General features: G+C 32.2%; 2 protein-coding genes across 2 annotated transcripts; one reads left to right on the top strand and one right to left on the bottom strand.

The window, feature by feature from the left end:
- The first annotated feature begins 846 nt into the window (after nt 1-846).
- Pi3K92E (phosphatidylinositol 3-kinase 92E) lies at nt 847-27,241 on the top strand. The gene is made up of 19 exons (XM_068774011.1): nt 847-957; nt 1,132-1,380; nt 2,320-2,551; nt 2,772-3,001; nt 7,099-7,345; nt 8,070-8,236; nt 9,171-9,386; nt 10,034-10,236; nt 10,811-11,002; nt 11,850-12,056; nt 12,671-12,814; nt 13,362-13,486; nt 13,814-13,958; nt 14,948-15,136; nt 15,766-15,908; nt 17,328-17,479; nt 17,972-18,151; nt 19,052-19,171; nt 19,904-27,241. Exons 2-19 carry the CDS (start codon nt 1,234-1,236, stop codon nt 20,024-20,026), a joined length of 3,162 nt encoding a protein of 1,053 aa, XP_068630112.1. The 5' UTR covers nt 847-957; nt 1,132-1,233; the 3' UTR covers nt 20,027-27,241.
- LOC137930288 (leucine-rich repeat-containing protein 23-like) lies at nt 3,492-6,633 on the bottom strand. The gene is made up of 4 exons (XM_068773514.1): nt 6,428-6,633; nt 4,963-5,560; nt 4,485-4,657; nt 3,492-3,594 (listed from the first exon to the last, which is right to left on the bottom strand). The coding sequence occupies exons 1-4, from the start codon at nt 6,631-6,633 to the stop codon at nt 3,492-3,494; spliced, it is 1,080 nt and encodes a 359-aa protein (XP_068629615.1).
- Nucleotides 27,242-27,327: the final 86 nt, after the last annotated feature.

The following is a 27,327-nucleotide window of genomic DNA, read 5'->3' as shown; positions in this document are numbered from 1 at the left end:
GTTAGAATTTATAATTAATACGATAATAAATAGCTAAATAGTATATATTAATAAACTCTTTTTTACTAATTTATTACGTTGTCTGTAAACTTTGTGCCGATGTTGCTTAAAATTTACCACGTAGGAACTATTAAAGTTAAAACTTCTTTAATAAATGTAAAATTTTTTTTTAACAAAGTTTTATTTCGATCATCAATTTTCTGTTCCACATATTACCACAAAATTTCCAGAGAATGTAATAATGTATACACTGATATATATATGAACATTTTTTTAACAATTCCATAATTAATTAAAATTAAAATCGATTTTGCATTTTTACAAAATACTTACTGTAAATACTATTACTAAAAATATAATCAATAAGTAATATTCAAAACTTAACTTATTACGAAAAGTTCTTACTTTTTATGTTTTGAAATCAATTACAAAATTGTATATGACTCTTTTATATTGTAGTGGAATAGTAATCTTTTTATTAATACGTGCATTAATGCATAATTATCGCAAATTAAATGATAAATTAATAACATGCATTATTAATAAGTGTTTTCTATGTTTTCTTCATCTCGTAATTATTTTTGTCTAACAGTTCGCTATAATTTAATAACAGACTTTAGGTGTTTTTTTAGAACTTATTGTGTCTTCTAAATGTTTAATTAGAACAAACGATTAAGGTAAAACTAAATTTATTTTGGACAGCTAGCTCGCTTTCGTGCAAATTTTTATTATTCTATGAATTATTCTTTATGGTAAATTACCAGGGAAGAGAATGTAGACATCACAACAAATAAAAAAGATTTTACCATAGGCAATTGGTTTATTTTCTACTGTGCGAGTACTTACGGTAGATTGTTGCACGTAATCTTTATCATTTATTTACAATTTCTTGGAAAAATATTTTTGTGATTTTATAATTTATTCTTGCGACATAAATTATGTAAAGTGTTTGTTGAGGTAATTACATTCAAAAATTATGTTAAAGAATCGTGTCTCAATGTTGTTTGTGTAAATTCACTGACAGTTTCTTTTCGAATGGCGATTTGCCCCCCAATCAAAATACCAGGAAATGCTATGAATCAACATTGCTGTTTCAATAACATCAAGTAACTCAGTGCATAATATTTTCAGTCATCAGCAGCGACACGGTCGCTACCTAGCGAGTTTTCAGTGAAAGGTATAAAAATGTTGCGGGGGTAATTTGAGTGGTCAAGCTAGAGATCAATCAAAACAATGGTCCCCGCGCCGAGCTGCCCGTATACGTGGGACTACTGGACCTCCTCGACATCCGACCACGTCGAGCTGATATGTCTAATGCCCAACTCCGTGTATATACCACTCACGGTGAGCTGGGACGCGACTCTGCAGGATGTCAAGGAGGTTAGTGTTTGTGAGTTCACAAGAACATCCTGACCGAGTGAGTCACGCGTTTAACCAACACATTGTTTCCTTTGCACTTTAGAAGTAGGTTACTGTATTGTGTAACACACAGATAAGTCACTTTGACTTTTAGAAAGTGTATCACTTTGTTTACATCTTTGGGTTTATTTTATATTACTCAATGATTCTATAACATTACCTAATATTTTTTTTAAATGTATGGTTACTTCTATAGTTTAATACTTTATCTATAAAAAATCTTATAATGTTCTGCCTAAACTCCATTATTTAGTTTTTTAAAATTTTCCTGTATTATGCAATGAAATTTTAATGCAACATAAAAACAGGAAAATGTCAGAAAGGAAAGCCTGAACATTATTTATCATTTAGTGCTCTGAAATCTTGATGTATGTAAATTTTGAAAATATTCTTTGTAACATTTGTCAAATATTTTTTTTTTAAATGAATGCACAAATAATTGATTTTCATCTTACAAGGTACCAAATTAAATGATCTTTATTCTATCAACAATCTACTAAAATAAGAAACATTATTTAATAGCTAAGTTATAAAGGAAATGATTATATATAATGAATATTTTTATAATAAACAACAGTCTTTGGAATTTTTAGTATTTCCAACAAATATTTTTCAATAATCAATTGTATTATTATAATAACAACATTCTAATGTAATGATTAGCTAAACTAATTGTTCATGATTTAATTGTGAAGTCAGATGTATACTTGATATCACTTAGGAAGGTATTCAAGTTCTTAGATGAATCACCTTTGAAACAGTCTTTATGCGACTTATATTGTTCATGCCCTCTGAAGCAAGAAAACATTTGACTGTACATCAAAAATATAATAAATTATTTATAGTGTCAAACTAAATGATTATTTATCGTTAAAAATATATTTTTTTTTTACTTTACAGGAATTATGGGATCTTGCAGGAAAGTTTCCTCTGTTTGGGATGCTCCATGAAATGTCTGGTTATGTTTTTCAATTCATCAATTCCTTGGCTGTTACTGAAGAAGTTGATGATGAAAATAAGCGCCTTCGGGATATCAAACCAGTGTGTGGAGTTCTTGTGATAATTGAAAGGTCTATAGAAAGACCTGGGGAACATCTGCTAAATACACACATTAGTAATCTAATTGGAAAAGGTATTCACATAAGATTCTTTAACATTTTATTATGTTTAATCTTGACATAGTTAACTTTGAAGGTTCACTATATATTTTGTTTATATACATATAACAATATATACACAGTATATAGATATCAATTTAGATTAATGAACAAATTTAACAAGAAATTACTCTTTATGAACCATTTTATTATGAATATTTTACTATGTTATATTAACTTAATATTTTTTTTTAGGTTTAAACGAATTTGACAGTCTTAGAAGTTCAGAAGTGAATGACTTTCGTATGCGTATGCGGTACCTTGCAGAAGAGAGTATGTGCAAGAGAGCACAAAGCACTCGGCTGGAAAGACTCCGGTACAGATGCCCACCTAGACTGGCAGATAGTCCGTCTGTGCCACCGACACTTATAAGCCATTTAAATAACAACTGTTTTATACTTGTTACCAAGGTAGCCAATACAGAGGTAAGTGACCACTTATTTTTATGTGACTTATGGTGTGTGGGTTACCCAGGGCTCATTCGAGTTGATATTTCTAAGCTTTGATTATTCAATGACCAAACATGCATCACAAAATGGGATTTGCTTTATTTACTCTTAACAAACAAATTTTAATTTAATTGGTAAATATTAATAGTAAAAATTTAAGTTTTAAGACTGAAGTGAAATAATGGGTTGCTGGAATTCATCATGTTTTTAAATATGAAATGTTTATGTTATATGTTATGCAATAACAACATGGCTTATTTAATTTAATTTTATTATTATAATTTGTACATATGTATATATGCATATATTATATGTTATAGCCTTATGGATCTTGAACAATTTCTAATCTAGTGGAAGTCACATTCAGAAAGGTTACTCCTGTTCATATTACATTTATTTATAATTAATATTACCAAAATTTACTTGGACATGTTAATCGTGTTTACTGTAATACTTAAATATTAATTTATTTCTCATTTAAATCTTCTTCCTGTACTTCTTCGCTTATTTCTTCAATATCATCTTCTCCTTCTTCAAGTATTTGCATCATTAATGTTTTTGCTTCAGTTCTGAAATTATGAGCATAAATTGGTTATTTGCTATTGATATTTTCATTTATTTTACTATTGTTATAACAACATTTTTTCATTTGCTAATTCCATTTGCTCAGTTCCATATCCACTTCACAAGGTTTGAAATGGAAAAACTCTGCAACTCTGCTTTTTAGTAACTAAATTGACCGCCTGAGAGTGGTTTGGACTATGATATTATTTATTTCAATAGATTGTAAGGAATTTTTATACTTATTTTTCCTAGCAAAAGTGAAAAACTTCTAAACTGTATAATTGTCCTATCTGCTGTCACAACAGGCTGTATTGTTAGTTAAAAATGATTGTCATTACTTTTAATTTGTGCAAAGCCAAATGCTTGATTGCTATGGAGACAGATGTTTCAAAATTCTTATTGGTTTATATAGGAAAAAAAGTATTATTTTTCACTATTTTCTTTGTCTTGTTTATAATATTTTTTTGCTGTAAGCCTTACGAAAACATGTAAAAACAGCTAATTTGTATATTTACGCTGAACACTAATAAATGTAAGTAACTTTGAATTACATTACTTGTGAAAAAAAATTTTAGCCAGAAATAGTACACAGATTTTAATAGCTCATTAGGAGTTTCAGAAACAAGAGCGAGACGTTCGATGAGGTTCGGTTTTTTAAAGAGTTATCTTTGTCCACTGCAATTACCAAGCAGAAGGAGCAATGTGCGATAAAGCAATTTACGAAACCAAACTTGGCAGAGCTGTCCTACACCTTTACTCAATCTTATAAATAAAATGCCCTGGATTATAGATCCAGTTTTTTGATATACACATCATTGTGATGTGTTTATAGTTAATCTAAATCTATTTTGTCTAAATTATGAAAAATCTAAATGTTTGTTTTAGTAGAGTTTACCTTTCTTCTGGTGTGAAAACGCCTTTATTAAGTCTTTTCAGACGCGGCAGTGCTGCCAGTACCTCGATCCTTAGTTCAGGATCGTCCTCTTCTCCCGCATCTGTGCCCTCTTCGCTTGATCCACCCATGTAGGGGCAGCCTCTTAATATTAAGACTTCTAGTGCTTTTAAACACTGAAAAAATATTTATATGACAAACACAGACCTTATATATAAAGCTTATCTTCTATCTATAATTACTGATGTCTTCATAGTATTTTTGAAGGCTTAGTCAAATAGTATATCTAGTATAATACTATTGGGTCCTATATTTATTGATCATGTTGTTTTTAAGATCTTAAAGGTGTCAGATCTATGAATGAAAGAAGGAATTAGTCAAAATATTTCTTCGATAGTGGACGAGCCCCCAGCATTGATAGTCTGTATTTATAAAATACCAATGACAAAATCTGTATATGTACAATATTATAAAATCTCACCTGCAGTTTTTTAACTTGTTTTTTGGTAGTCACTCTACAATTTCGTAAATTAATATACTGCAATTTCGTATGATTAGGATCGAAACCGTTCAGTGATTCGATTGGGTTATTTCTTACATGCAGTATACGCAAATTGACTTGTCTCTCCAAACCAACTAGACTCTTTATTTTATTGCCTGCTAAATACAAGCTGTCTAAATTGGGAAAATTAAAATCTGATATATCTGTAATACGATTGTAGCGAAAGTCTAGACATCTGAGTGAAGGCATTCGGTTTGTGAATGATATGTTTGTGACTTGATTATATCCGACTTCCAATGTAGACAGCTCCGGATGGTATACGTCACTGACCGTTACTATGCTGTTGTAGTTCATAATTATAACTTGTAAATATTTAGACTTCTTTAAGAAAGCAGATTCTAGTCTGTTCTTGTCGGCGTGTATTAATACGAGAAATGGTAGTTTAGTCACGGCTTGTAGAGCAGGCGTTGTCAAGTAGTTTTCAGAGACGTCGACGAATTGTAGATGTTTGAAGGAAGCTATCGCTCCTATGTCGGTTAAACTCATGCCCGTGCATGTCGCTTTAATATATGCGTAACTGAAAATATTTTTATTAATTTAAATTATTAAAAATACAGATAGAAATATTGTAATACATTGTATAATATATATTATTTGTAAATTATAATAGGAGAGCTAAAGAGTTGAAATGTTTCGTTGAGAAAAAAAACTAAAATACAATCGATGATAATACAATAATTTTGTTTACATGAACAACAACACAACTAAAAGAAAAATAGCTTTTTACACTTTCGTCTAGTCACCGTAAAATTAGTAATTTATTTGTGGTTTGCATGGTTTTGTAATACACTACCATGTAATGTCTCTGAATTGTCTGGTAATACGTTTATACAGTTTATAAAACAATAACTAAAGTTCTATAAAGATTTTGAAAGTGAAAGAAAGCCAAAAAACCCCTCTGGGTTCGTTGCGGGTTTTTTTTCGACAAGAGCGCGATGGCCCCTGATTTTAAGATGATAAATAAGTTCGGTTTATTTTAGTTTCTATTAAATTGTGCTCCTTGGTATTCTTCTCATGATGCACACTAGTCGCCACACTTGGTTGGCTGGTGGATTGGCGATCGTAGTGTGGTATCATGGTACGCAAAGGGCGCTGCTGTCCATCGTCTTGAAATCCAATATAATTAATGCACAAAGTGTGAATTATATAAGTATCCCGGGTATCAAACCCGCGACCCACGATCGCAAGCCTGTTCTCTACCGCCAATAGATGGCACGGATGAATAATTATGACATTAGAATTAAGATTTATATAAAAAGATGATAACATTTGGGTTATAAATGATTAATGATATAATTGGTTCAAATGGTACTCCTAACTTTCTTGAAGTGTTTATCAAACAAATAAATTATTTAACCCACCCCTTAAATAAACGTTTACCAACCCATCACCTTCAGCCGTCTTTCCAAGCTGGCTAAGTCGCACGCTTACTTCAGATCTGTTAAGCTTCCTGTCTGCGACTGCTGGCAGGGAGGCTCTTTCCGTTCTTGTTTCTTCTGCTACGCTTGGTTCGCTTTTAACCTCTACTTCTTCTTCCTCCTCCACTTCTACTTGTGACTTCTGGCTAATGTCGAAGCGAGATTTTAACATTTTGAACTAATTTATTTATAATAGGTTTTGTTATTCGAAGATAAACAATAATATTGATTAAAATATTTTTGACAAGTACTTAATGACAAGTCTCTTCAATAAGGCACTGAGAAAATTAAACATGTCGTTTTTAATACTGGTTTTTTCTTTCTTTTTTCTAATAATGTAATGAGGTTTTTATTAGGGTTTTGTAATTAATAATTTTAGTCATTTTAAAAGTAAACAGAACAATGGGTGTCGCGAAATATGCGATTTTTCGGATGCATTTATGTCAAGATGGAAAAAAAGGATGAAGACCGAATTTTTATTCGGGAAGGACGAAATGTTATTCGGGAAGACGGAGCGAATATATTTAGAGCATAATATAATAATAGCAGCGTGTACAATGAAGAATATACAATAAAAAAATCAATGTTAAAAACTGTTTTTTTTATGACCGGTAATGATTTAGTTCATTTTCCACAGTTCTCCTTCACTTCAAACGTACCAGTTTCGCGCACGCCTCAACAACACATAGACACAATACTAAAGAAGAAGGTTAACTCCCTCAACATGAGGGGGGAGGATCCTCGCAATTATGTGCTGAAGGTGTGCGGCCGAGAGGAGTACCTGTTCGGGAAGGAGCCACTCATTCAATTCCTGTACATACAGGAGATGTTGGCGAAAGACGGCGTACCACAAGTTATGACTGTTAGCATAGACAAATTGACGCGTGAGTTGACAATGAATAATATAGTATTTTTAGAAGTGTAAGGATATTCTGTTGCAAGGTTGTGTTGCCGATTATTATGGGTGTAAAAGCTTTTTGTTAACAAATTTGTTATACATTCAAACCTTTATAGCTTTTTTACACCATTAACCAAACAACCTGTATATTTTTAGTAAAGTAAAAAGTAAATAACTTTTCAATATTTAACTAGCTGCCTATTTCAATAAAAAAATAAATGCAGAAAAATTAATTATCACTCTCTTTTTCTGTCCTCATAGTAATTATGTAATATCTGTAGTAATAATGTAACTCTAAATATAATCTTAATATGAATTTTTTGTTTTAATCATCATGTCAAATGTTTCTTTGATCAAATCGTCAAACTTGTATGGGGGAAAAAAATGTTGTTTTTACTGTCTTCGAATTTTATTTTATTTTCTCTCCGTAAGAACAGCCCTCGTGCCTTTTTTTGAGTTTTGTGCTTAGTAACACAACCCAATTCATTTTTATTTACACAAATTATATAATTTTTGTAAACTTTAAAATCTTGTTTAACTTTTAGACTCGATATTGACACATTGTGCTTTGGTAAACTGGTAGTTACCTTACAATACTACTTTGGTTGTCTTATAACATTAGCACGATAAAAATCGATTTAATAATTAAATTAATGTTTTTGTTTTAATTTTTATAAGACATACGCTGACGTGTCTATGAATCGTTTCAGTTGGCTGTGATATACCCATAGAAAGGCGGCCACTGCCCCCTGATTACTCTAACACAATACGCAAGAAGAAAAACCACCATGAGTCATCGTGGAATATCGACAAGAACTACACGTGCATGGTGCAGAGTGTGGGCGGACTCAACGTTGACCCAGGACGACTTGTAGAGGTAAGTCTAAACATCAAATTTAATAGATTTTCATCTTTACTACTACCCACATAAGATTTACAGTGACCACTAATGCATATAATGAAATAAAAACGTATTGAGCTCCCGTGTAATGGCACCTTTCAATTTAGATCAGAGAAAAGCCCGCAGGAAACTCGGACGCATTTCTTTTTGTATATCTTGAATACACAATAGTTAGAGTAATTCATTTTAAGGCTATATTTACTTAAAATATCCTACACATTGTAGATTTATTAAATTACTAGCTTTGGCCGCGACTTCGTCCGTTAGGATTTTTTTTTAAAAAAGTTTTTACGTTAAAAAGTTTTTTTTAAATAAAAGTATCCTTAATTAGTCATTATTTACACCTGCCAGTATAAGTCCCATAAAAATCAGTTTAGCCATTTCAAAGATTAACCGAAACAGGCAGACAAAATTTTTTAAATGTGATTTTGGTATATTTACCGTATATTTATTCATATCCATGTAGTTAAAGGCGGTGATTTTAATATTACAAACGAACTGTCCAATTTTATTTATTTGTATACATTAAGAGATATGGTGTGGAAGTAGACACTACATAGACAGGGTCGTGGAAAATCGTTGCATAAGGGTATTGTTATTGAGTGAAAGAACCTGCTAATGGCACGTTCTTTTATGGATAGTAGATGCGGTGTAGCTAAACCCCCCACCACGAGGTAGACCAATGATATAGTTATAAGTCGAAAGCCGGAAGAGGCTAGATGCGGGGGGTATAGCGGCATATATGGCGGAGACCTATGCCTTGCATTAGGCGTCAATCTTCCTACATGATGAGGGATGGGATTATGTTGTAATTACGCACACAGTTGCCCACACTTTTTAGCATGTGTCATTATCAAAGACACTTGTTTGAATTGCCACAATGTTTCATGTATAATGTGATGATTGCCAGGTCGTATGTCAAGCTGGTATTTTCCACGGAGGTAAAGCGCTATGCGAAGCCCAGAAGACGCGTGTAGCACCCGTCTCCAAAGAAGGTGTGGCGCAGTGGGAGGAGGAACTAACTTTCCCTATCAAAGTGTACAACATGCCCCGGATGGCTCGACTTTGCTTTGTCATCTACGAAATATCAAAAACCAAGGGGAAAAGGAGAGGGAAGGACTCAAAGGTATATTTTATTTGTCCACTAGCTGTGTCCCAGCAGACTTAGCAACCCCTGAAATTTTTACCTGTCTCATTCCAATATAAAATCTAATTAATGCCATTTCTCTCAGTTAAAATATTAATAACTTTTACTGATTTTCTTTTCAATCTTTCTGGCAATTTTCCATTACTAGGAAGCCTATTTTATGGAGGGTTTTTTGACAAATGTTAATGTATTAAATGATTTATTGTACTGTATATGTAACTAAAAAAACAAACATGTTCATTTCATATTTCCGTTGCACTGTTATAATTTCTTTCCGATTGAATTGTTTTAATTTAGAAATTTAAAATAAAAACCTACATTAATAAATGAAAAGGTTATGATGTCTTATGGGATTATAGTTGGCCATGATATATTAGCGTGATTGCGCCAGTAATTGCTTCAGGTAAGTATTCGGTGAGGCGACGGAGGAAGCGATTGATAAGACGCACACGAGATATTTGAGAACACTACTCTTCCTTTTGTCTACCTCCTCAGACGATAGATAACTAGTACTTGCAAGCGCCAATTCTTTTGTCATTTTTGTACTTACAGGCAACTGTTAAAAAGGCAAGTATTAGTAATGTACTCAATTTTATTTTAAATATTATTATAATATTTCTTAACAGGACTCAATAAACAAATTGGCTTGGGCAAACACGATGATATTCGACTATAAAGAGCAACTGCGTACGGATGGGTTGACGCTGTTCATGTGGACGCACGTAGCGGACGAGACCCAAGGCGACGACTGGCTGCTCCACCCCCTGGGCACGGTCGTCTCCAACCCGAACACCGACTCCTGTGCAGCTCTGCAAGTTGGCTTCTCTAAGTGAGTGCAAGGTGGAAAGTGGTGATGCAAACGAACATATATAAATTTGTAGATATTTTTGTACATTTTGTAGTTAATGTCCTGACACAGGACGATAAAAAAATAATGAAAAAAAAAACTATTTCGAAATGAATAATTTTATAATTGCTTTATTGTCTTAAAAATTAACTATTTTATATACACTTTTTCATATACTAGAAGATGTTGGTCAGTGTTTATTTTTCCATTCTTATGCTTCATACACTACGTTTTTTTATTTTAATACATCCTAAAACGCTATTTTCGGTTTTGTTTGATGTTAAATATAAGGGATCGGTCCATTAAAAAAACTAATTTGTATTGAAAAAAAGTTGAACTTTTAACTATTTTCCTATCAAAACCCTCTTGCCAAAATATGGCATTTAATTTCCTATGTTAATATGTAAATAAACAAAAGTATGAAAAGAAATAGCTAAATTTACGAAGCATTTTTGAGTTTTGTCTTAAACAACTATTCCAGGGATTAATTTTTATTTATATAGATTTTCTACAAATTCTTTAATTATAAAAAATAATATTGCTCATTGCATTACAGCTTCGACTGCCAATATCCGATATTGTTTCCTAAACAAGAGACGGTGAAGGCCTATGCGGATGATATTGAACTGGGCTCGCCGGACGTGATCGCGCGTCTCAGCCGGGACTTTGAACAACTTCGAGCGACGGCTGAAAAGGATCCCATGTATGAAATGCACGAACAGGAGAAGAAAGACATCTGGGCATCCAGGTCAGTTTGATCATACAGCTTCACTCCTTAAGTTATGTCTGACGATCAGATATTTGGAAGAGTAATAAAAAGTATGGAAGAGGCTTCTTGTTTATGAATAATTAACTAATATAATTATTTTCACATAAACACATTAATGAATAAATAAATATTAGTTGCATAAGTGATGGTATAATTTTAACACGACTTTAATTTTTTTGTAGATTTAGGAATGTCATTAAATTTTGATATTCAAAAAGCACGCTGACGGTTGTTACTACAATTACATATTCTAAATTTAATTGAACATATAAATACTATGTTACCTTAGTATTTTCTTAGCCAAGCATGTGTTTATACTACCGCAAGCCAATATAGTTACTCGACGAACAACTAATTAAAAATTGCTTTCCACAATAAGCCAACACATCTGCTTAGTTTGTTAATCAATCATCATTGTCTAATAGTGTAACTTGTGTAATAGATGGCTTATGCCCTATAGGCGTTCTGTACCCGTTTAGACAAGGCGCGCAACTAGTGGGCAAGTGTGTAAAGGTTATAGAATTAAAGTAATTACAAAAATTTTCAAGTAAAGTTAGCTAAGTATTGCTCGTTTAAAGTTATTGTGGACGGGGCACATAGCTTGTGCAACCAATAGCTATTGGGGCCGATAAGTTCTCGAGTGGCGAACTCGAGCTGGTAGACGGCGTGGGTGTAAACCCTCCACTACCACTCCACTTCCACCTACACCAGGTGGAACGATGACAGTTGAGGTGACTGAATACGAGCAGTAGCCCATGGCTTGTAGTGGGAGTCTCTCGTCTGAAAAGAAGAAAATTTATTAATGAAATAAATATCTCAACCAAAGGGAATACTTTCGCGTGGAGGCCCCGGAGCTCCTGCCCAAGTTGTTATCGTGCGTGGAATGGGGCGAGCGGGCAGAGGCGGCCAGCGTGGCCCGCATGGTGGCCGGATGGCCCATGCTGCGGGTCGAGTCTGCGCTCGAGCTCCTAGATTACGCCTACGCTGACGCGGCAGTCAGAAGCTTCGCTGTTAAGTGCTTGTCCGAAATCAGGTACGTTGCTATCCATCATCTCGATGAAAAGTCGTATGCAGTGGACAGGATTTAGGGGTAAGCTGGTACACTATTCAATTATATGTTCTAGAATGAATGCCGTTGTTTAACAATGAAGCATGTGTATTATTTTTGTCAAGTTGTATTAAAACCGGCAACCGTTAAGATATTCATTCATTTATGTAGATTCTTAAAAGATTTTTACTTTTAAGAGGTCAATCAGAAATCAGACTATCGTTACATATAATAAATTGGGAAATTAATGTGTGTCATATGAATATTTTTATATTTAGATGTGCACAGATTTAGTGCAGCGATTTATATTTTAAGATTTTTATTTTATACCAAAGTATAATGTAAAACCAAAATATTTTTTGGTCCAAGGTAAATTAAAATAGGAACGAAGTGAATAAACTGGACGATTGAATATCATAATACTTAAAACAAAGCATTCATTTTTTCATATCTCTTTTTTTAAATAATCTAAAATATTAAATAACTATGAATAGTTATTTAGTATGATTAATATTAAAAATAAAAGTATTTGAAATACGATAATTATTATTTTACAATTATCGGTTTATTAATGCCAGCGTTTTTTGTATTTATTGCAGAGATGAAAACCTGCTTCTATATCTGCTGCAGCTGGTCCAGGCTTTGAAACACGAGTCCTACTTAATGTGCGAGCTTTCTGTGTTTCTTCTGCAACGGGCCTTTAACAACATGACTATTGGGCACTTCCTTTTCTGGCATTTACGGTATGTTCATTTATTGTTTGTGAAATAAGACAACTAAATAAGATATGTATAAAAACATACTCTTATATGTAATTACAACATTTATTTTGGTAAAGTTAATACCAGTATAATAATTTTGATTAGAAAGATACCCTATCTGGATTTACATGAACTACCAGTAGAAAAAGGATTTGATTTCATTGTATAATGCAGTTACTATATATTAAATATGTATTTTTTGTGATAAAATACTCTTTTAAATTTATTCAGTTTAGCCTATAACATATTTTTAACGAACCATAAAGACAGTGAATAATATTTGAAGGTATTTTAATTGTCAATTAGTTTACTCAGTCATTCTTGTTACTGTTCATCATTGTTACGGTTTAAAGACTCGAATTTCAAGACTGGTATTAACTAACAATTAACCTTTTGATGTCTCAGGATACTTCAATGAAATACTTTAATAATTTAAACACTTATCGGTAAATAAAATAAAAAATATTAAACTTAGGGGGGGGGGGGGGGGTGATAGTCATAAATTTTAATCAATTAAAATATTCTGCAGTTCCGAGATGCACGTTGCAGCGGTGTCGGTGCGCTTCGGTCTGATGCTTGAGGCCTACTGCCGCGGCTGTCAGGAACATATCAACACCCTCATGCGACAAATCACCTGTCTCGACAAACTAAAATGTATGTAAAGTGAAAAAAAAACAGATACTTCATGTAAACAATTTTCACACATCAATAAGAATAAATTGAACAGCATTTCAGTACTATTCAAGTGTTTTTGGTTGATCGAAATATGTACAACTAGGTTTGTTGACTTATTGGTAGTTGATATTTTAATGAATATATCAAACATTTACTTTCTGTCTGTCTCCTCTCAGCACATCAGTTTCGGGCCGGTAGTAGCTTACTACTTATAATATTTAAATAATAAACAATTTAAAAGTGAAATGTGATATTTTCTTGAAAAGAACTATTTATGTTATATTCTTGTTTATATGTATATTTCAGGGGCGAGTCAGTGTGTGCGAAAGAAGAAAGAGATATCAAAAGCTCGTGCGGCGCTACATCAACATCTGCAGGAACAACATTGTATTGAAACGCTCTGTGACTTTGTCTCACCCCTAACTCCTAGTTTAATTTGCAAGAAAATTAAGTAAGTTTCGATTTTATTTTATTGAGGTATAAGTAACAATTTTTATTTTTAAATTTAAATAATATTAATTAAACAGGTTGATTGGAAATAGAGACAAATTATATAAATATATATATATATATAAATATATATATATATGTATATGTATGTATGTATGTACTCGTATATATATTTACATTCTATACCTTCATCCTTTTAACCCATTCCCAATCACCTTGAATAAAGTGCCATAATTTATTTTTTTCTCTTATAATTTACTGGCAAATTTCATATACATAAGGTCTATTGTATACACATCTCTATGTATATATATAGGGTGGTTCATATAGAAGTTGTAGGTGTATTAAATATTTTTTTCTATAGGAATGTGACCGGCCCTTAAATTCTGATAGTATAGTCTGCAGAGACAGGTTACTAATTTTAATATTTATAATGCGAATTAGGATATAATCATGTACTCTTTTTCTTACTACGCTATCATTATGTTCATTATTATTCCTTAAACCAGGTATAGGTAACACGCGACTTTCGAGCCGCTTACAGCCCTTAAACATGTTCATGATGCCCGCCTAGCATTTCGAAAATGGAATTTATTTTATCGAATTTTTTCCATCAATATGTTATAATGAAAAGGGGTAGTACATACTGAACTAAAACAATCCGTGACGAGATACTTCCGCAGCGACTTGTTCAAACATGCAATATGAATGCGACGCCATTTTTTGTATTGAATTTGTGTATGAAAACTTTATTTAATGTTTATTATAAATAAATACTTGTAGATTAATAATAAGTGTTACTTTATGTGCGGTCCGCCAAACTATTTTAAAATTGAAATTGCTCTCTTGATTAAAAAGGTTGCTCACAACTGTCTTAAACCATTGATTTTTGGATAGGGTGTACTGTACATTAATTAAACCCTTTAAACCCCTTTTTTTGTTCCATTTCCAATCAACTTATAGATAAAAACAACATTTTTTTTTCTACAGACCAGATCGATGTAGGGTAATGGACAGCAAGATGCGACCGCTGATGTTGGAATTTGAGAACGTAGACCCCACCGGACCCGATATACGTATAATCTTGAAGATTGGAGACGACCTGCGCCAGGACATGTTCACACTGCAGATGCTGAGAATCATGGACCGCCTTTGGAAGAACGCGGGATACGACTTTAGGTATGAACAGCACGCTGACACGACAGGGTTAAACAAAATGTTTTACGTAAAACAGTGTTGCTAGTTCTAGAAAAATTAATTTAACAATTTTTTTAAAGTCAAAACAATTATAACTACAAATCAACGAAAATAAAAAAACAATGCATTAAATTTATGTATATGTTATATCCTCTGTTTAAATTTGAGTTTATAAGTAATATTTTTAAATATACACATATACATATGTATTAATATATATAAAGTATATGTAGCATATGATATATATAACAAAATAACTTTTGTAGTACATTTAAAAACCCGCCTGCTATTCATCAATGTATCACCTTTAGTGGACTGGTAGATAATGTTTAAAATAAAAAAAATTACACATATTGTAAAAAGGTTTTTATTAACTTAAAATTATATAGTATGGTTATATATTATAAATATGAAACATTGTTTATACTTAAAAATACAGGGTAAATAATTTTACATGAACCGTGAATATAGCTTTATAGATTCTTATATAAGTATGTATATATAAATTAAACATTGTTTTATGTATTAGTATACATATTTTTGTTCACTAAGACGCTGAGCAATTACAGTTACTGATATAAGATACTATATATAAAATATTTTGTTACCAGACTGAATCCCTACAATTGCATATCTCTGGAGTATGCCGTGGGAATGATTGAGGTGGTGGACGACGCGGAGACGGTCGCCAATATTCAGAAACAAAGCGCTTTGTTTAACGCTGCTTCTACAATATACAAAGCCAATCTATTTCGTGAGTATATTCTATAGAAAACATTAAATATTGTATCAAAAGTAAATTTTACCATGCTAGAGATATAATTGTGATATCCCTATACAACCTACTGAAGAACTTAGGCCTGTCAAGAGTGAATATCAGCTTATTTATGGATCAGACTTTGAAGGCAGGATTGGTAGCATCATTTAAAATTTAGTTAAGGTAGAAATGAGTCTAGTTAGTGAAGGTGAATCCCTGATTTCATATCAAGAAGCCCTTAAAATTTTTTTTCTAAAATTAAAAAATTTCATAAGGCGTGTATTGCGTGTACAAAATAAATTTGAATGCAACATTTCCTTACTACATTTTATTCCGGAAAATGGTTACATGGTCAAATTTATAGTCTAGTAGCATTAAAATGGCTCAAGGGAGTAACGGAAAAGATGTCAAATGTGAAAAAACTGTTAAGATGCCTGGTAAGTCCCGAATAAATAAAAAATGTTTGTAAACAAAGATTACTTTAAACTGAAAGAATAAAATTAACTACTGTAATTACGAAGTCGGTAAGTTGCTGAGAGTGCATAGAGAAAGAAACTGAATATTGTGCCATATATATAGTCGTAATTTTTTGTTGTAAAGTACATCATGTATACTGTTTGATTATCCTGACTCGAACATCGAACCCCACTGGTTCACAATGAGTCATTTATTTATAAATCAAATGGTCACTCTACTTTAACATAAAGTATACTTTCGCTTAGTCCAAACTTCGCTTCCGAATCGCTCAAGAAATCACTGTCCAAATAACTTACCAAATAGTCACTGATCGTAGATCTTAATCTTATAACTTAAAAAACAACACTGAACTGTCGACATGGGGAGTACACCTATTTATACTAGGGAGAAGGTTCCAGTAAGTTCGCGATAGTACTCGGTTTTAATTTCCGAACACCGCACACAAAAATCTGACAATAACTTCAAGGTCATTTGTGTTTACGGCACTTCTTGATCCTAGAGTTCCGTGTTTGTTTATAGGGTTCTGTAACTCGTCTGTAAGTCTAATGCTTTGTAACAATATAAATACAAATTTAGCGTTAAATATGTTGCTGTAAAACTCGAGAACGGCTCGACCGATTCGGCTTAGAGAAAAAATCTCAAGGAAGAAAGATTGCGGGATAAATAGGATAAAACTACTATTTTCATGCAGATATAAACACAGCATATTAAAACACCTAATGTAAAATTTATAAAAAAAAAATTAATTAAAATCAATATAAGGAAATAATGAAATGTAATGGTATTAATACTTCAAGACTCTAATAAAAAGTTATAATCAATAATCAAGGTGATAGCGCAGATATAAGTTTTATTAAGTTATTTATTCTATAGAAATGAAATTACTTTAAACTGTATAAAGTCTGGCCATGTTGGTAGCATTAAATATATTTCTTGTAGAATGGCTCAGGAAGCAAAACCCGACCGATATTGGATTTAATAAGGCAGTAGAGGAATTCACAATGAGCTGTGCGGGATACTGCGTCGCTACGTACGTACTGGGCATCGCCGACCGGCATCCGGACAACATTATGGTGAAAAAGTGTGGCCAGGTAAGAAACTGTTTATTTATTTATTCTTAGGTCCTTCACCACTGACAAACTACAATATCATTATCAATTCAAATTAAATAATAAAAAATAAAAGTGGAAGAAGAAAAACGAAAACAAACGAATGTTTTGTTTAAAAGAGTATTTTATTTAAATTCAATATATATAGACAAAACATTTTTAAGCCTATGTAGTCTCCACGTATTTTGTATCATGAAATTTAATCATTTTTTTTTGGTTTATGCTTGTAAATCTGGAACCAAGAGTACAAATAGCTTATAAAAGCAGAGTATACTCTGAATATGAGTTAATAAACGCGGCATAGCTTTGTCAAATTTAAAATGAAAATCTGCACATTTGCAGGAAATTTTGAATCTTCAATTATTTTTAATATTTGGATTACATAATTTAGAGTTGTAGTCAGATCATGAGCCACTCACCACCACCATCTCTGAATAATGGTAATCTGCATCATATTTTTATTTGTCCTTACAGCTTTTCCACATAGACTTCGGACATTTCTTGGGCCATTTCAAACAAAAGTACGGCTTCAAAAGAGAACGTGTACCGTTTGTGTTGACGCATGACTTCATCCACGTGATTAACAAGGGTCAACGAGGTTCCGGAGTCAATGAAGCACTGGACTTTAAGATATTCAAGGAACACTGTGAGACGGTAAGTTCGCATCAAATAGTGCGTTTATTTAATAGGAAACTACATATATAACAAAATATAGGCAGGTATATATATACCCCTATATATATTTCCCATTAATTTCTTTACCTATTTTTTACACTTTTTTGCAAACCATAAATAATAACTAAAAAGAAAACAATTCGTACAGAGGTACAAGAGGCGGTCTTATCACTCGAGGCAATTTTTACCAGAAAACCTTTAGGTGGAGATGAGAGACCTGGAGGAGAGGGCTGTTTTGAGTTTACATACATACAAATATATACATTACTATACACACATACATATAAACAAACATACTTATATAAATTATGTTTATGTACCCTAAATATGTATAAGGTTTTATAGATTGTTCTTCGTGAGCAGCTCGATGCACCCAGGTAAAGGGAGAGAAAATAAATAACGCCAACGCGCCAGTAACGACCGGCCAAGGAATGTAAAAATAAAACAAAAATAAATGGGCATGTATTATAAATAAAATAATTACTATAATAAGTAATTAATGATAAGATAAAAATGTAAAAAATTTTGCATTAGATAAAAAGATTCTGACATTAGGCAGTAGAGGTTCAGATGGAAACATAATAAAAAAACGTACTGCACAAAACAGAGGTGACTGAAAATTAAAGTTCTTGAAAGGAGACCACAGAGCTGCAGATGCAGCATAGGACGTCTGTCCACACCAAGACACTGGATGCAAGCCGCTTCCAATCAATGCCATTAGTAATATATGGAGCAGATCTATGTCCATCCAGACCTATTGCTGAAATGATGACAGAGATAAGCTGTTTGTAACCATTTTGTTAAAAAATTAGATCTTAAATTTATCCTTTGTGCCAATATAATTAGTTATATTTTTGAATTTCTTTTTTATTTTCACAGGCCTTTAAAATCCTCCGAAAGCACGGTCATTTAATCTTGTCCCTGTTTTCTATGATGATCTCTACCGGTCTGCCTGAGCTCAGATCAGAAAAAGACTTACAATATCTCAGAGAAACTTTGGTATGTATTGCTTAGTTGTCTTAATTGTACTGTGATTGTCTTCTACAAATTTTTGCTCACACCAAAAAGCCTCGGTAAGAGAGAGATTGCGAGACAGAAAAGATGTCACTATGACTCTTCTACTTAAAACCATATGACTAAGTGTGATAATGTATAAATTGAAAAATACAATCATAATACAAACTATTATGTAAAATATTTCTGATAGTACTTAAAAAGGTAACTAGTAAATTGACTGACACTGAGCTTTCATACCTGTTATTATTTCTATTTAGTACAGATTTGATAGTAATCTAATTGAACATAATTTTTTTTAATAACATTCCTGTTTAATATTATATGAACTCAGTCACTCAATTAGCCTTGTAGAGGGCTATGCTTAGGATTTCTCTAAGACATCGAATTAGGAATGAAGAGAACCGAAGACGAAGGAAATTAACCAAGAGTCTAGGTATTAGATAGTTCAAGTGGTACCACATAGAACAGATGGCCCCGAGTGTCTCAAGGTTCTGGAGTGGTGACCATGTACCAGCTAGAGTGAGAGCAGAGTAAATCGTCCACCCATGAGGTTGGATAAGCATAACCACAGAATGCTCAATGCTTGGCCGTTTCTAACCGGTATTATAGACTCTATATCTATATCTATGGGGGAGGCTAATATCCAGCAATGGATGTTCTACGACAAAAATAATGATGATATAATGATTTATATTATAATAATTTAATAAACAGGTAATGGACTTATCTGAGGAAAAAGCATTGGAGCACTTCCGATTAAAGTTTATTGAGGCCGTGAAGAACTCGTGGAAGGCGTCAGTCAACTGGGCCATACACAATATCGACAAGAACAACTGACAGTGACCAGTCAGTAGGCGGCTGAAGCGCCAGCCGTCTAAACACACGCCGCAGACTCTGTAAGTCAGAGGGAGCCAGGTGCAGGCTCGTGCGCGATGCGGTGCAATATGAACTCTATGGCTTAACGTTACGGTCGCTTATTTGGACATGGTTACGTAGCGGATACACAGTTATAGTGAAGTGAAGTTTGTTTTTTATATAGTTAAAAGGTGGTGTGATCTGTGCTAATGAAAATAGATCTTGTCTTTCATAATAATGGTAAGAAAGACATTTTCTTAAATTTGTTTTCAATATGAAATTAAATGGCATTTATGTTGATTTGTTAGTGTTGTTGCCACAATAATGTACATCTGAATTTAAACATCGAACAAGTATTGTCACACTGAATAATATTTTTGTCGACTTTGATATATTTTCTTTTGAAGTTGTATATACTGACACATCATTAGTTTGACACACATGTTTAGTAGCGGAAATGTTTTGTACTTGAGTTCCTAATAGCATTTATGATACTACTCGGAGAATGGATAAAGTGTTACATATTTTAACTGAAAATGATCATGCAAGTTTCCATACCTGTCTATTTTTTATTTTATTAATGAAGACAATTTTTTTAGTAAAGTTATTCTTCAATGAATCACCACCCGCAAATGGATTCATGTGTGGAACAAATTAATGTTAAATGACTAAAGAAACACTTTTAAACCAATAAATGTAACATTTTTACTAATGGTAACATTAAGTTAAATGGATGAGATTAATTAGTAGTTAAATCAAAGGAAATTGATTAATATTTGTGGTAACACTCATTTGAACTTCATAATCAGAAACTGTGGTATCCGGTGCAAAAACCTTAGCAACATAGTGCTACAAGTGTAGCTATAATTTAGTTGCATTGTTAAATCTGACGCTACTTGTGTGCGGTTTTATATCTGATATATCAAAACAAAATATATGATATAAGTAACATTAATAATTACTTAAGCTAAGATGTAATGGCAATACTGACTTCTTTTTGTAATTATTAATAACGATATAAAAGACAGTTATTTTGAGTTTATTGCTTTTGTTTGCATTTCAAGTGTAAATTCATAGTTTCATTGACATTGTATGATAGTGGACAAAGTTACTTTTCCATGAACAATTAATTAGAAATATTATTGAAACAGATATTTCAAAGCTGCACTCAATTAGCTAAGTTAGTAATTGTGAGATTTCGTTTTGTATAATAATCTTAAGGTAACATAAGTATTGGGGAGGTTTGATGTGCAAATGGCGGCCATTTTGGCTGTGATAAAGTGCGCGCTGTCAAAGCGCTTACTAGGAGATATTGGGTTGTCATGATTCAACTTTGAACTTCATTTATAACTGTTAAGAATGTGTATTTTCAAAAATCAATTGTCATTAATTTGTTTTATAAGCATACTGAATATTTTTATAGTTTGTCAATTGAGAAACATTTGGACATAAAAAAAACCATTTAAATGACAAGTTTGAATTTGGAATGTAATAAACATTTTACATATGTTGCCATAACTTTAAATGACAAACATGAGGGTATGACTAAAAAGTTTGAAAACATTATGTAAATTATTATATTGGCTTTATTTATTATATTTGTATTTTCTAATATGTAAATGTTCGGATATAAATGTTTTGAATCGTTAGTTTTAAGCGTCATCCATAGTCGTAAAAGTTTTTTTTAATTAAGTGGAATGTCAGCGGTGGTATCGGCCGCATTTGCCGCGAACTTCTCCCATTGGAGCCATCGTGATTGGTGGCAGGCTTGTAATTATAAGGAAATATAACATGAAACGCTCTCATTGACGAGTTCTAGTAATAAGTAGTGAACGCATCATGTTCTTTTGCACGTACGTCTAGCGTTAGTTAATTCACTGAATAAACTGAACCTTCAAAGCGAGGGCTCAGTATCATAGTTTAGCAGTATTATAAAACCGTGCGGTTAGGAGGAAACGGTTTTTGTTTAAAGTTACAATAAAACGTTGATTTTATTACTTCTGCCTACCTCATGGTGTCGCGTACTCAAATGTAACTGAGTATTCACAAACTGATCTACTCGGTTTAATGAAAATTGTGAAAACGCTAGGAAATTGGTAGTGAAAAGCATTTAGATTTAGCTGTCTTAGATTTTTATAGGAACATATTGTATTGTTGTAATAATGGTTTGTGTTGGCGCCCTGTGGATGGAACGTAGTTGTAATTTTTCTCTACCCCATATAAGAGATAGGATTGTTAAGTGTTATAAATCCCAATATGTTCATGTTATGCCTTCTACTTGCTTTTCAGTCTCAATGGGTCTTTGAAATGAATAATTAAATAACATAGGCCCTACTTCATTTATTGTAGACTATTGATTTAGGACACCTCTATCCACTTTACAAAAAATATATATAAATTCCACAAACACGAGGTACGGATTTCAAAATTATATGGTTACTCTTTGATGTAAATACTTTCTGATTTTATCATATTCAATATGAGTACTTATACATATAACTAAATTCTACATATATTAAAAGACGACATATAGCAAAATAAAAATAAGAACCTACTTTTTTTGGGACAGTTTTAATTTTCTATATATTTTTTTATGGTGCCAAATAAATGTTACATATCTAATGTTACAAAAATTGTTAGTTTTTTGCAAAAAAAATTGCAGTGGAACAGTTTATCACCCTTTGTAAACAAAAACGTGTTAAAGGTAGATGATAATACTGATGAAGAAAAATTTAATCTCTGCTTGTATAAACTGTTATAATAATAAAAGAAAGATACCACTGACAAAATCTTCTTGGTAAAAACCGTTTCACGTTGGCATTATGAAGGTTAATAACCATAATATTAATGTTACATTACTGGACACTAGTAAATTGGAACTTAAATATTTGATGAAAAAAAAAAATACAATATGTCCACTACATATTGTTACATATTTTTATCAAGGAAAGACATTTTAAAATGTTATCACCTTAAAACAGTATATTCCAGATGTTTTAAACTGTTGAATGCTATAATAGTTTAGTAAAAAGGGGATTTAAGAAAATGCCTTGATACTGTTGAAGCAAAATATTATATTTATTTCAGTGGCCAGTATAACATCTTCAGTGATACTGTCTTCCTTTTGATTTTTATTACAGAATCTAAAAGAGCATCAATAGTAGTTATTTTTATAAATTAAAATTGGACCTTTATTTTAAATTTTAAGCATCCTGCTATATTTATCATTCAATGTGGAGTTCCGTGTTCTTAAAAAAAGTTATTAAGGTTCCGTGGAAACAGTAAAATTAAGAGTAAAAAATAACCCTGATTTTTACAACAAAAGCAAGTAGTAGATATTTCAATAGTCACTAGTATAAATTTCAATGTACCATAGTTTCAATATTTATGATCATTTATCAAAATAGCGATTATTCATAGCTATAATAGGTAATGCGGGGTAGATTGAGAATTTTGTAGTTAAAGGTTTATATATATTCTGATCTTTGTATAATTTCTGAATTGTCAGTTGTAATAGAAATTGCTGATTACAAATCGGTAGGACGGTTGTTGTAATTGTTATTGAATAGTTGTTCTTATATCCCGAAACTATAACTTTGAGCTTTGCTTAAACCGATATCTGGTTCAAACATTGTAGCTAATAATTATTAAGACATAGATAAATATTTTCAACTAAATTTATCACCTAATCTAATATATATTTAAAATTGATTTTTTCGCTAAGAATAGCTGTACTGAGCATTAAGTATGAGCGCGGGGTGAAGGGGGAGTATCAACGCTGACGGCTGCCTCTTTTATCCTCGGTCTCCACCTCACCCAGCTTTCCTAAGGCGCAGTACAGCGGTTGCAGTAGCACTGTAATATACAAATAAACAAAAGCAGGAAATCTAATAGATTCAGGTGTTACCTTGCGGAAGTCCATCTAAACTAAGAAAGGGACTAATATATAGCTACTTTCGCGATTTTCTTTTATATATAAAAAAAATATATACAATTATAAAGACGCAAACCAATACATTAAAAAAAGGATATAGAATTATTAATATTTTAATTTCCATAAAAGAATAATGATCTCTCCTAAGGTTCGAAGTCACATCTGACACACGCTCCATCTTTGTCTCTGGCTGCCCACTGACTTGTACCTGATCTCTGCAGTTTGTCTTTTTCATTGATAAGCCCGCCCATCTTTTAATTTCTTCAAAGCATACTGCAATTGCTTAGGATCACTAGTAAAATTGATGGCGCATTTCCCTGTACTAATATAAGTTAGAAATTCTTGTGTAAAGTGACGTTTCCTAAAACCTGTAAATGATGATCTCGCAATCGCCATTGGGTCAACAGTTCCAAGAGACTTTGTCAAGAGTGCCTGTGCCATTTTGGACACATACTTAAGATATTGGGGAAAATGCTATCGATGGTTTTTCACCTCTTAAGGAAGACTATTCAACTCTTTCCTAGTATTCCATTTCGCCATCTCTGTAATGTGCTCCAGAACATCAAGGTTATCTAAATATGTACCAAATATTGCAAGGAAAACAACCTCAGATGTTTTTAATCCTTCAGCTCCACTACGCGTTATAAATTTCACTCCATTTTGTTTGCAGAAGTCAGTACAGTATTTGATGACAGCGGCACCTGGAAAGTTTCACTGAACATTCCTCTTATTTTTCCAAAGAGATGAAGAATGTTATTGCCAACTCCTTCAGAACCCCTGACACACCCCCTGGATGGTTGGCTTCTTTCAATGACATTATGATTTCTGTAGACATTGGAAGCATTTGGAGGCTGTCTTCAAGTGCTGATTTCAACTTATCAAAAATTTGTCTTCCATGAACCAGCAGTATTGCTTCAGCTAGTGGTCCAATGTTACGTAAAATCCCAGTTCGTCTTTCAGGCGCCAATGTTATTCCTTGTAGCAAGCAAATGTGCTGATTTGTTAGCCCATATTGTGATATGTTTTGGGTGTTTTACATCTTTTTTGTTGTTTGCACAACTTTTCCATCTCTGCCTCTTTTTACGCCCCTCTTGACAACAGACTCCCGGACTCTGAATCTGGTTACTCCTGTCCTTACTTCATCAAAGAAAGATCTAAAGAGTGCGAGAATGTCCATAATTGGTGTTGCTACCAAAAAAGATATTTTCATGTTCTGCTGTTTTATTTTTTCTACAACAGTCTGAAATTTCGAAAATTCGATTATTGTCACCTTTATAAAGAGTTTTGGATTATTATCTACTTATTATTTCTTAATTTTTTTTCAAACAGCGATATAGGACAGGGAGAAGGTACAAGTCATTAGTCTTTTTTTTGAGAATTCGCGTCCTCCAAAAAAAAGTTACAATAAAGCCTATCTTCAAGTCAAGATTAAAGCCTATTTTCAAGAACTTTTACGTTAAACTGGTTCAAGATAAAAATGCCAATGTGAGAGTACTGAACCTTTTGATCGAAGCGTTTTTTTTTTATCCGGTATCACTGTACTTATAATTTTTTTATTTATCAATATTCTTTGCTTTTTACTGTTACATTTCGCAGAGCTAATTATAACAGTGCTATATTTCTAATAGTAAAGAGTTTAGATGCTATTGATGATTATTAATGCTAATTAGCACATGAGAAAATATATATAAAGAAAACTTTCATCTTTAAAAGAATACGATGTCTTTATGAACGTACTTCCGAAATGTTGAATGTTATGATAGTTTGAACGCCTTCGCACTTTTCGTAGAATTCATAACAAGTAACATAAACGTCTTACGTTTTGTTATCTTAGTTATGGTTTCGGTTCCATTGAAAGTATTAAAATTCTGAATGTGATTGTTGTTCAAAAATGTGTCGGTTTTAAAATAATGCCACCTTAAATATCCGAGATAATTAAATCAACTTTTATCATGTCCTACCGAAGTTACAGAAACGGTGACAATACCGAAGTAAGTTGAACATTTTAAACAGTAAGTTTGTTTCTTTAAATTCATTAAGGTTTATTTAATGTTGTTTTTTTTTTTTGTATTTCGGAATTGTCTTTATAATCTAACCACGCACATAAATCAATGTAAAATAACTCCGGTTGTGTATATCGTTATTATATTACGTATTTAGACCTTCAGGAAGTAGAGAAAAATATATTTATTCTTCTGCTTATATTTGTATAAAGTTAATACATTTTCTATTATGTACCCCAATAATAAATAGAATCTACATGTAATCTGATCTCCCATTATCCCAGATATATGTAATAGTTGACCCTTCCATAGAATTCAAACAACAGCTTCCAGTTAGTGTCGAAGAACATATTTTAGATAAAATATTTATTAAATGTATCTTATAAAACACTTTAAAATTAAAGTTAACCAGTAAATAATGTAAGAATATTTCTTTGTGATTTTGATGTCAGGCAAGCGTTAAATCCGCGTTTATTGGTACTAATGATGGGTAAAAATTGAGTATCTAAACATATTTTTTTGGTTTTCTAAAAGCTAAAAAAATATTTTATAAAGGAAACTCTTTAAAACGCTGATTTAGCCTGTTCCTATTTGTTTTACAATTTTCTCGATAGCATTTTTGTACATCTATGATAGTTTATTTGTAATTTATAGATAGCGAAGACATTAATGTTTACGAACGGGCTCAGTATAACCTAAAATGCTTCCTACGTAGTGCTAAAGTAACCGATATCGTAATATAATTTTGTATTTTATGTGTTAAGGCGCACTGCCTGCCTTTGTAAATGTAAATAAAGTTGTTTTATTTATATATAAATAAAGTTGTGAGTGCTTATATACGATATCATCAATTGTTTTTTGTTTAAGTAAGCGTAGCGTGCAGTTTGTGGAGTATAACAAACATTATTTAACACGCTATCCGCATTGAGACTTTTTTGGGGTTGAACGCAAGTGTAGACGTCATCTTGGTAGGGAATTTCACCAAATATTTTGAACATGTAAGCGTAAGATTAGGCGGTCATTGTGAATTAGCCATTAAGAGTTATAATATTATTTTCGCCATATTTATAAGGCATTATTTTAAGGTCATGAATCATCTCAAGTCTACGATACAATAGTTCCTTTGTCATGTGTCATGTTATATTCATACGAATAACGAAAGTTATGAAGGATATTCATTTAAATATTGTATAAATAATTTACTAAATAATTATTTGCTATCTCCAATATGATTTTTTGAATAAACGTTTCTTACAGGCACTGAGGATTTTCATTTACTCCATTCACATTTTTAAAGAAAAACAAATTCTTATTAGGTGACTGTTTTAGTACAGTTTTGCCTAAAA

Source organism: Battus philenor, unplaced genomic scaffold (assembly GCF_028537555.1).
Source record: "Battus philenor isolate CCGP_79_NKW_IND1 unplaced genomic scaffold, ilBatPhil1.0.hap1 SCAF_6, whole genome shotgun sequence".
NCBI lineage: Eukaryota > Metazoa > Arthropoda > Insecta > Lepidoptera > Papilionidae > Battus > Battus philenor.
This window is presented reverse-complemented; position numbering and strand designations above follow the sequence as displayed.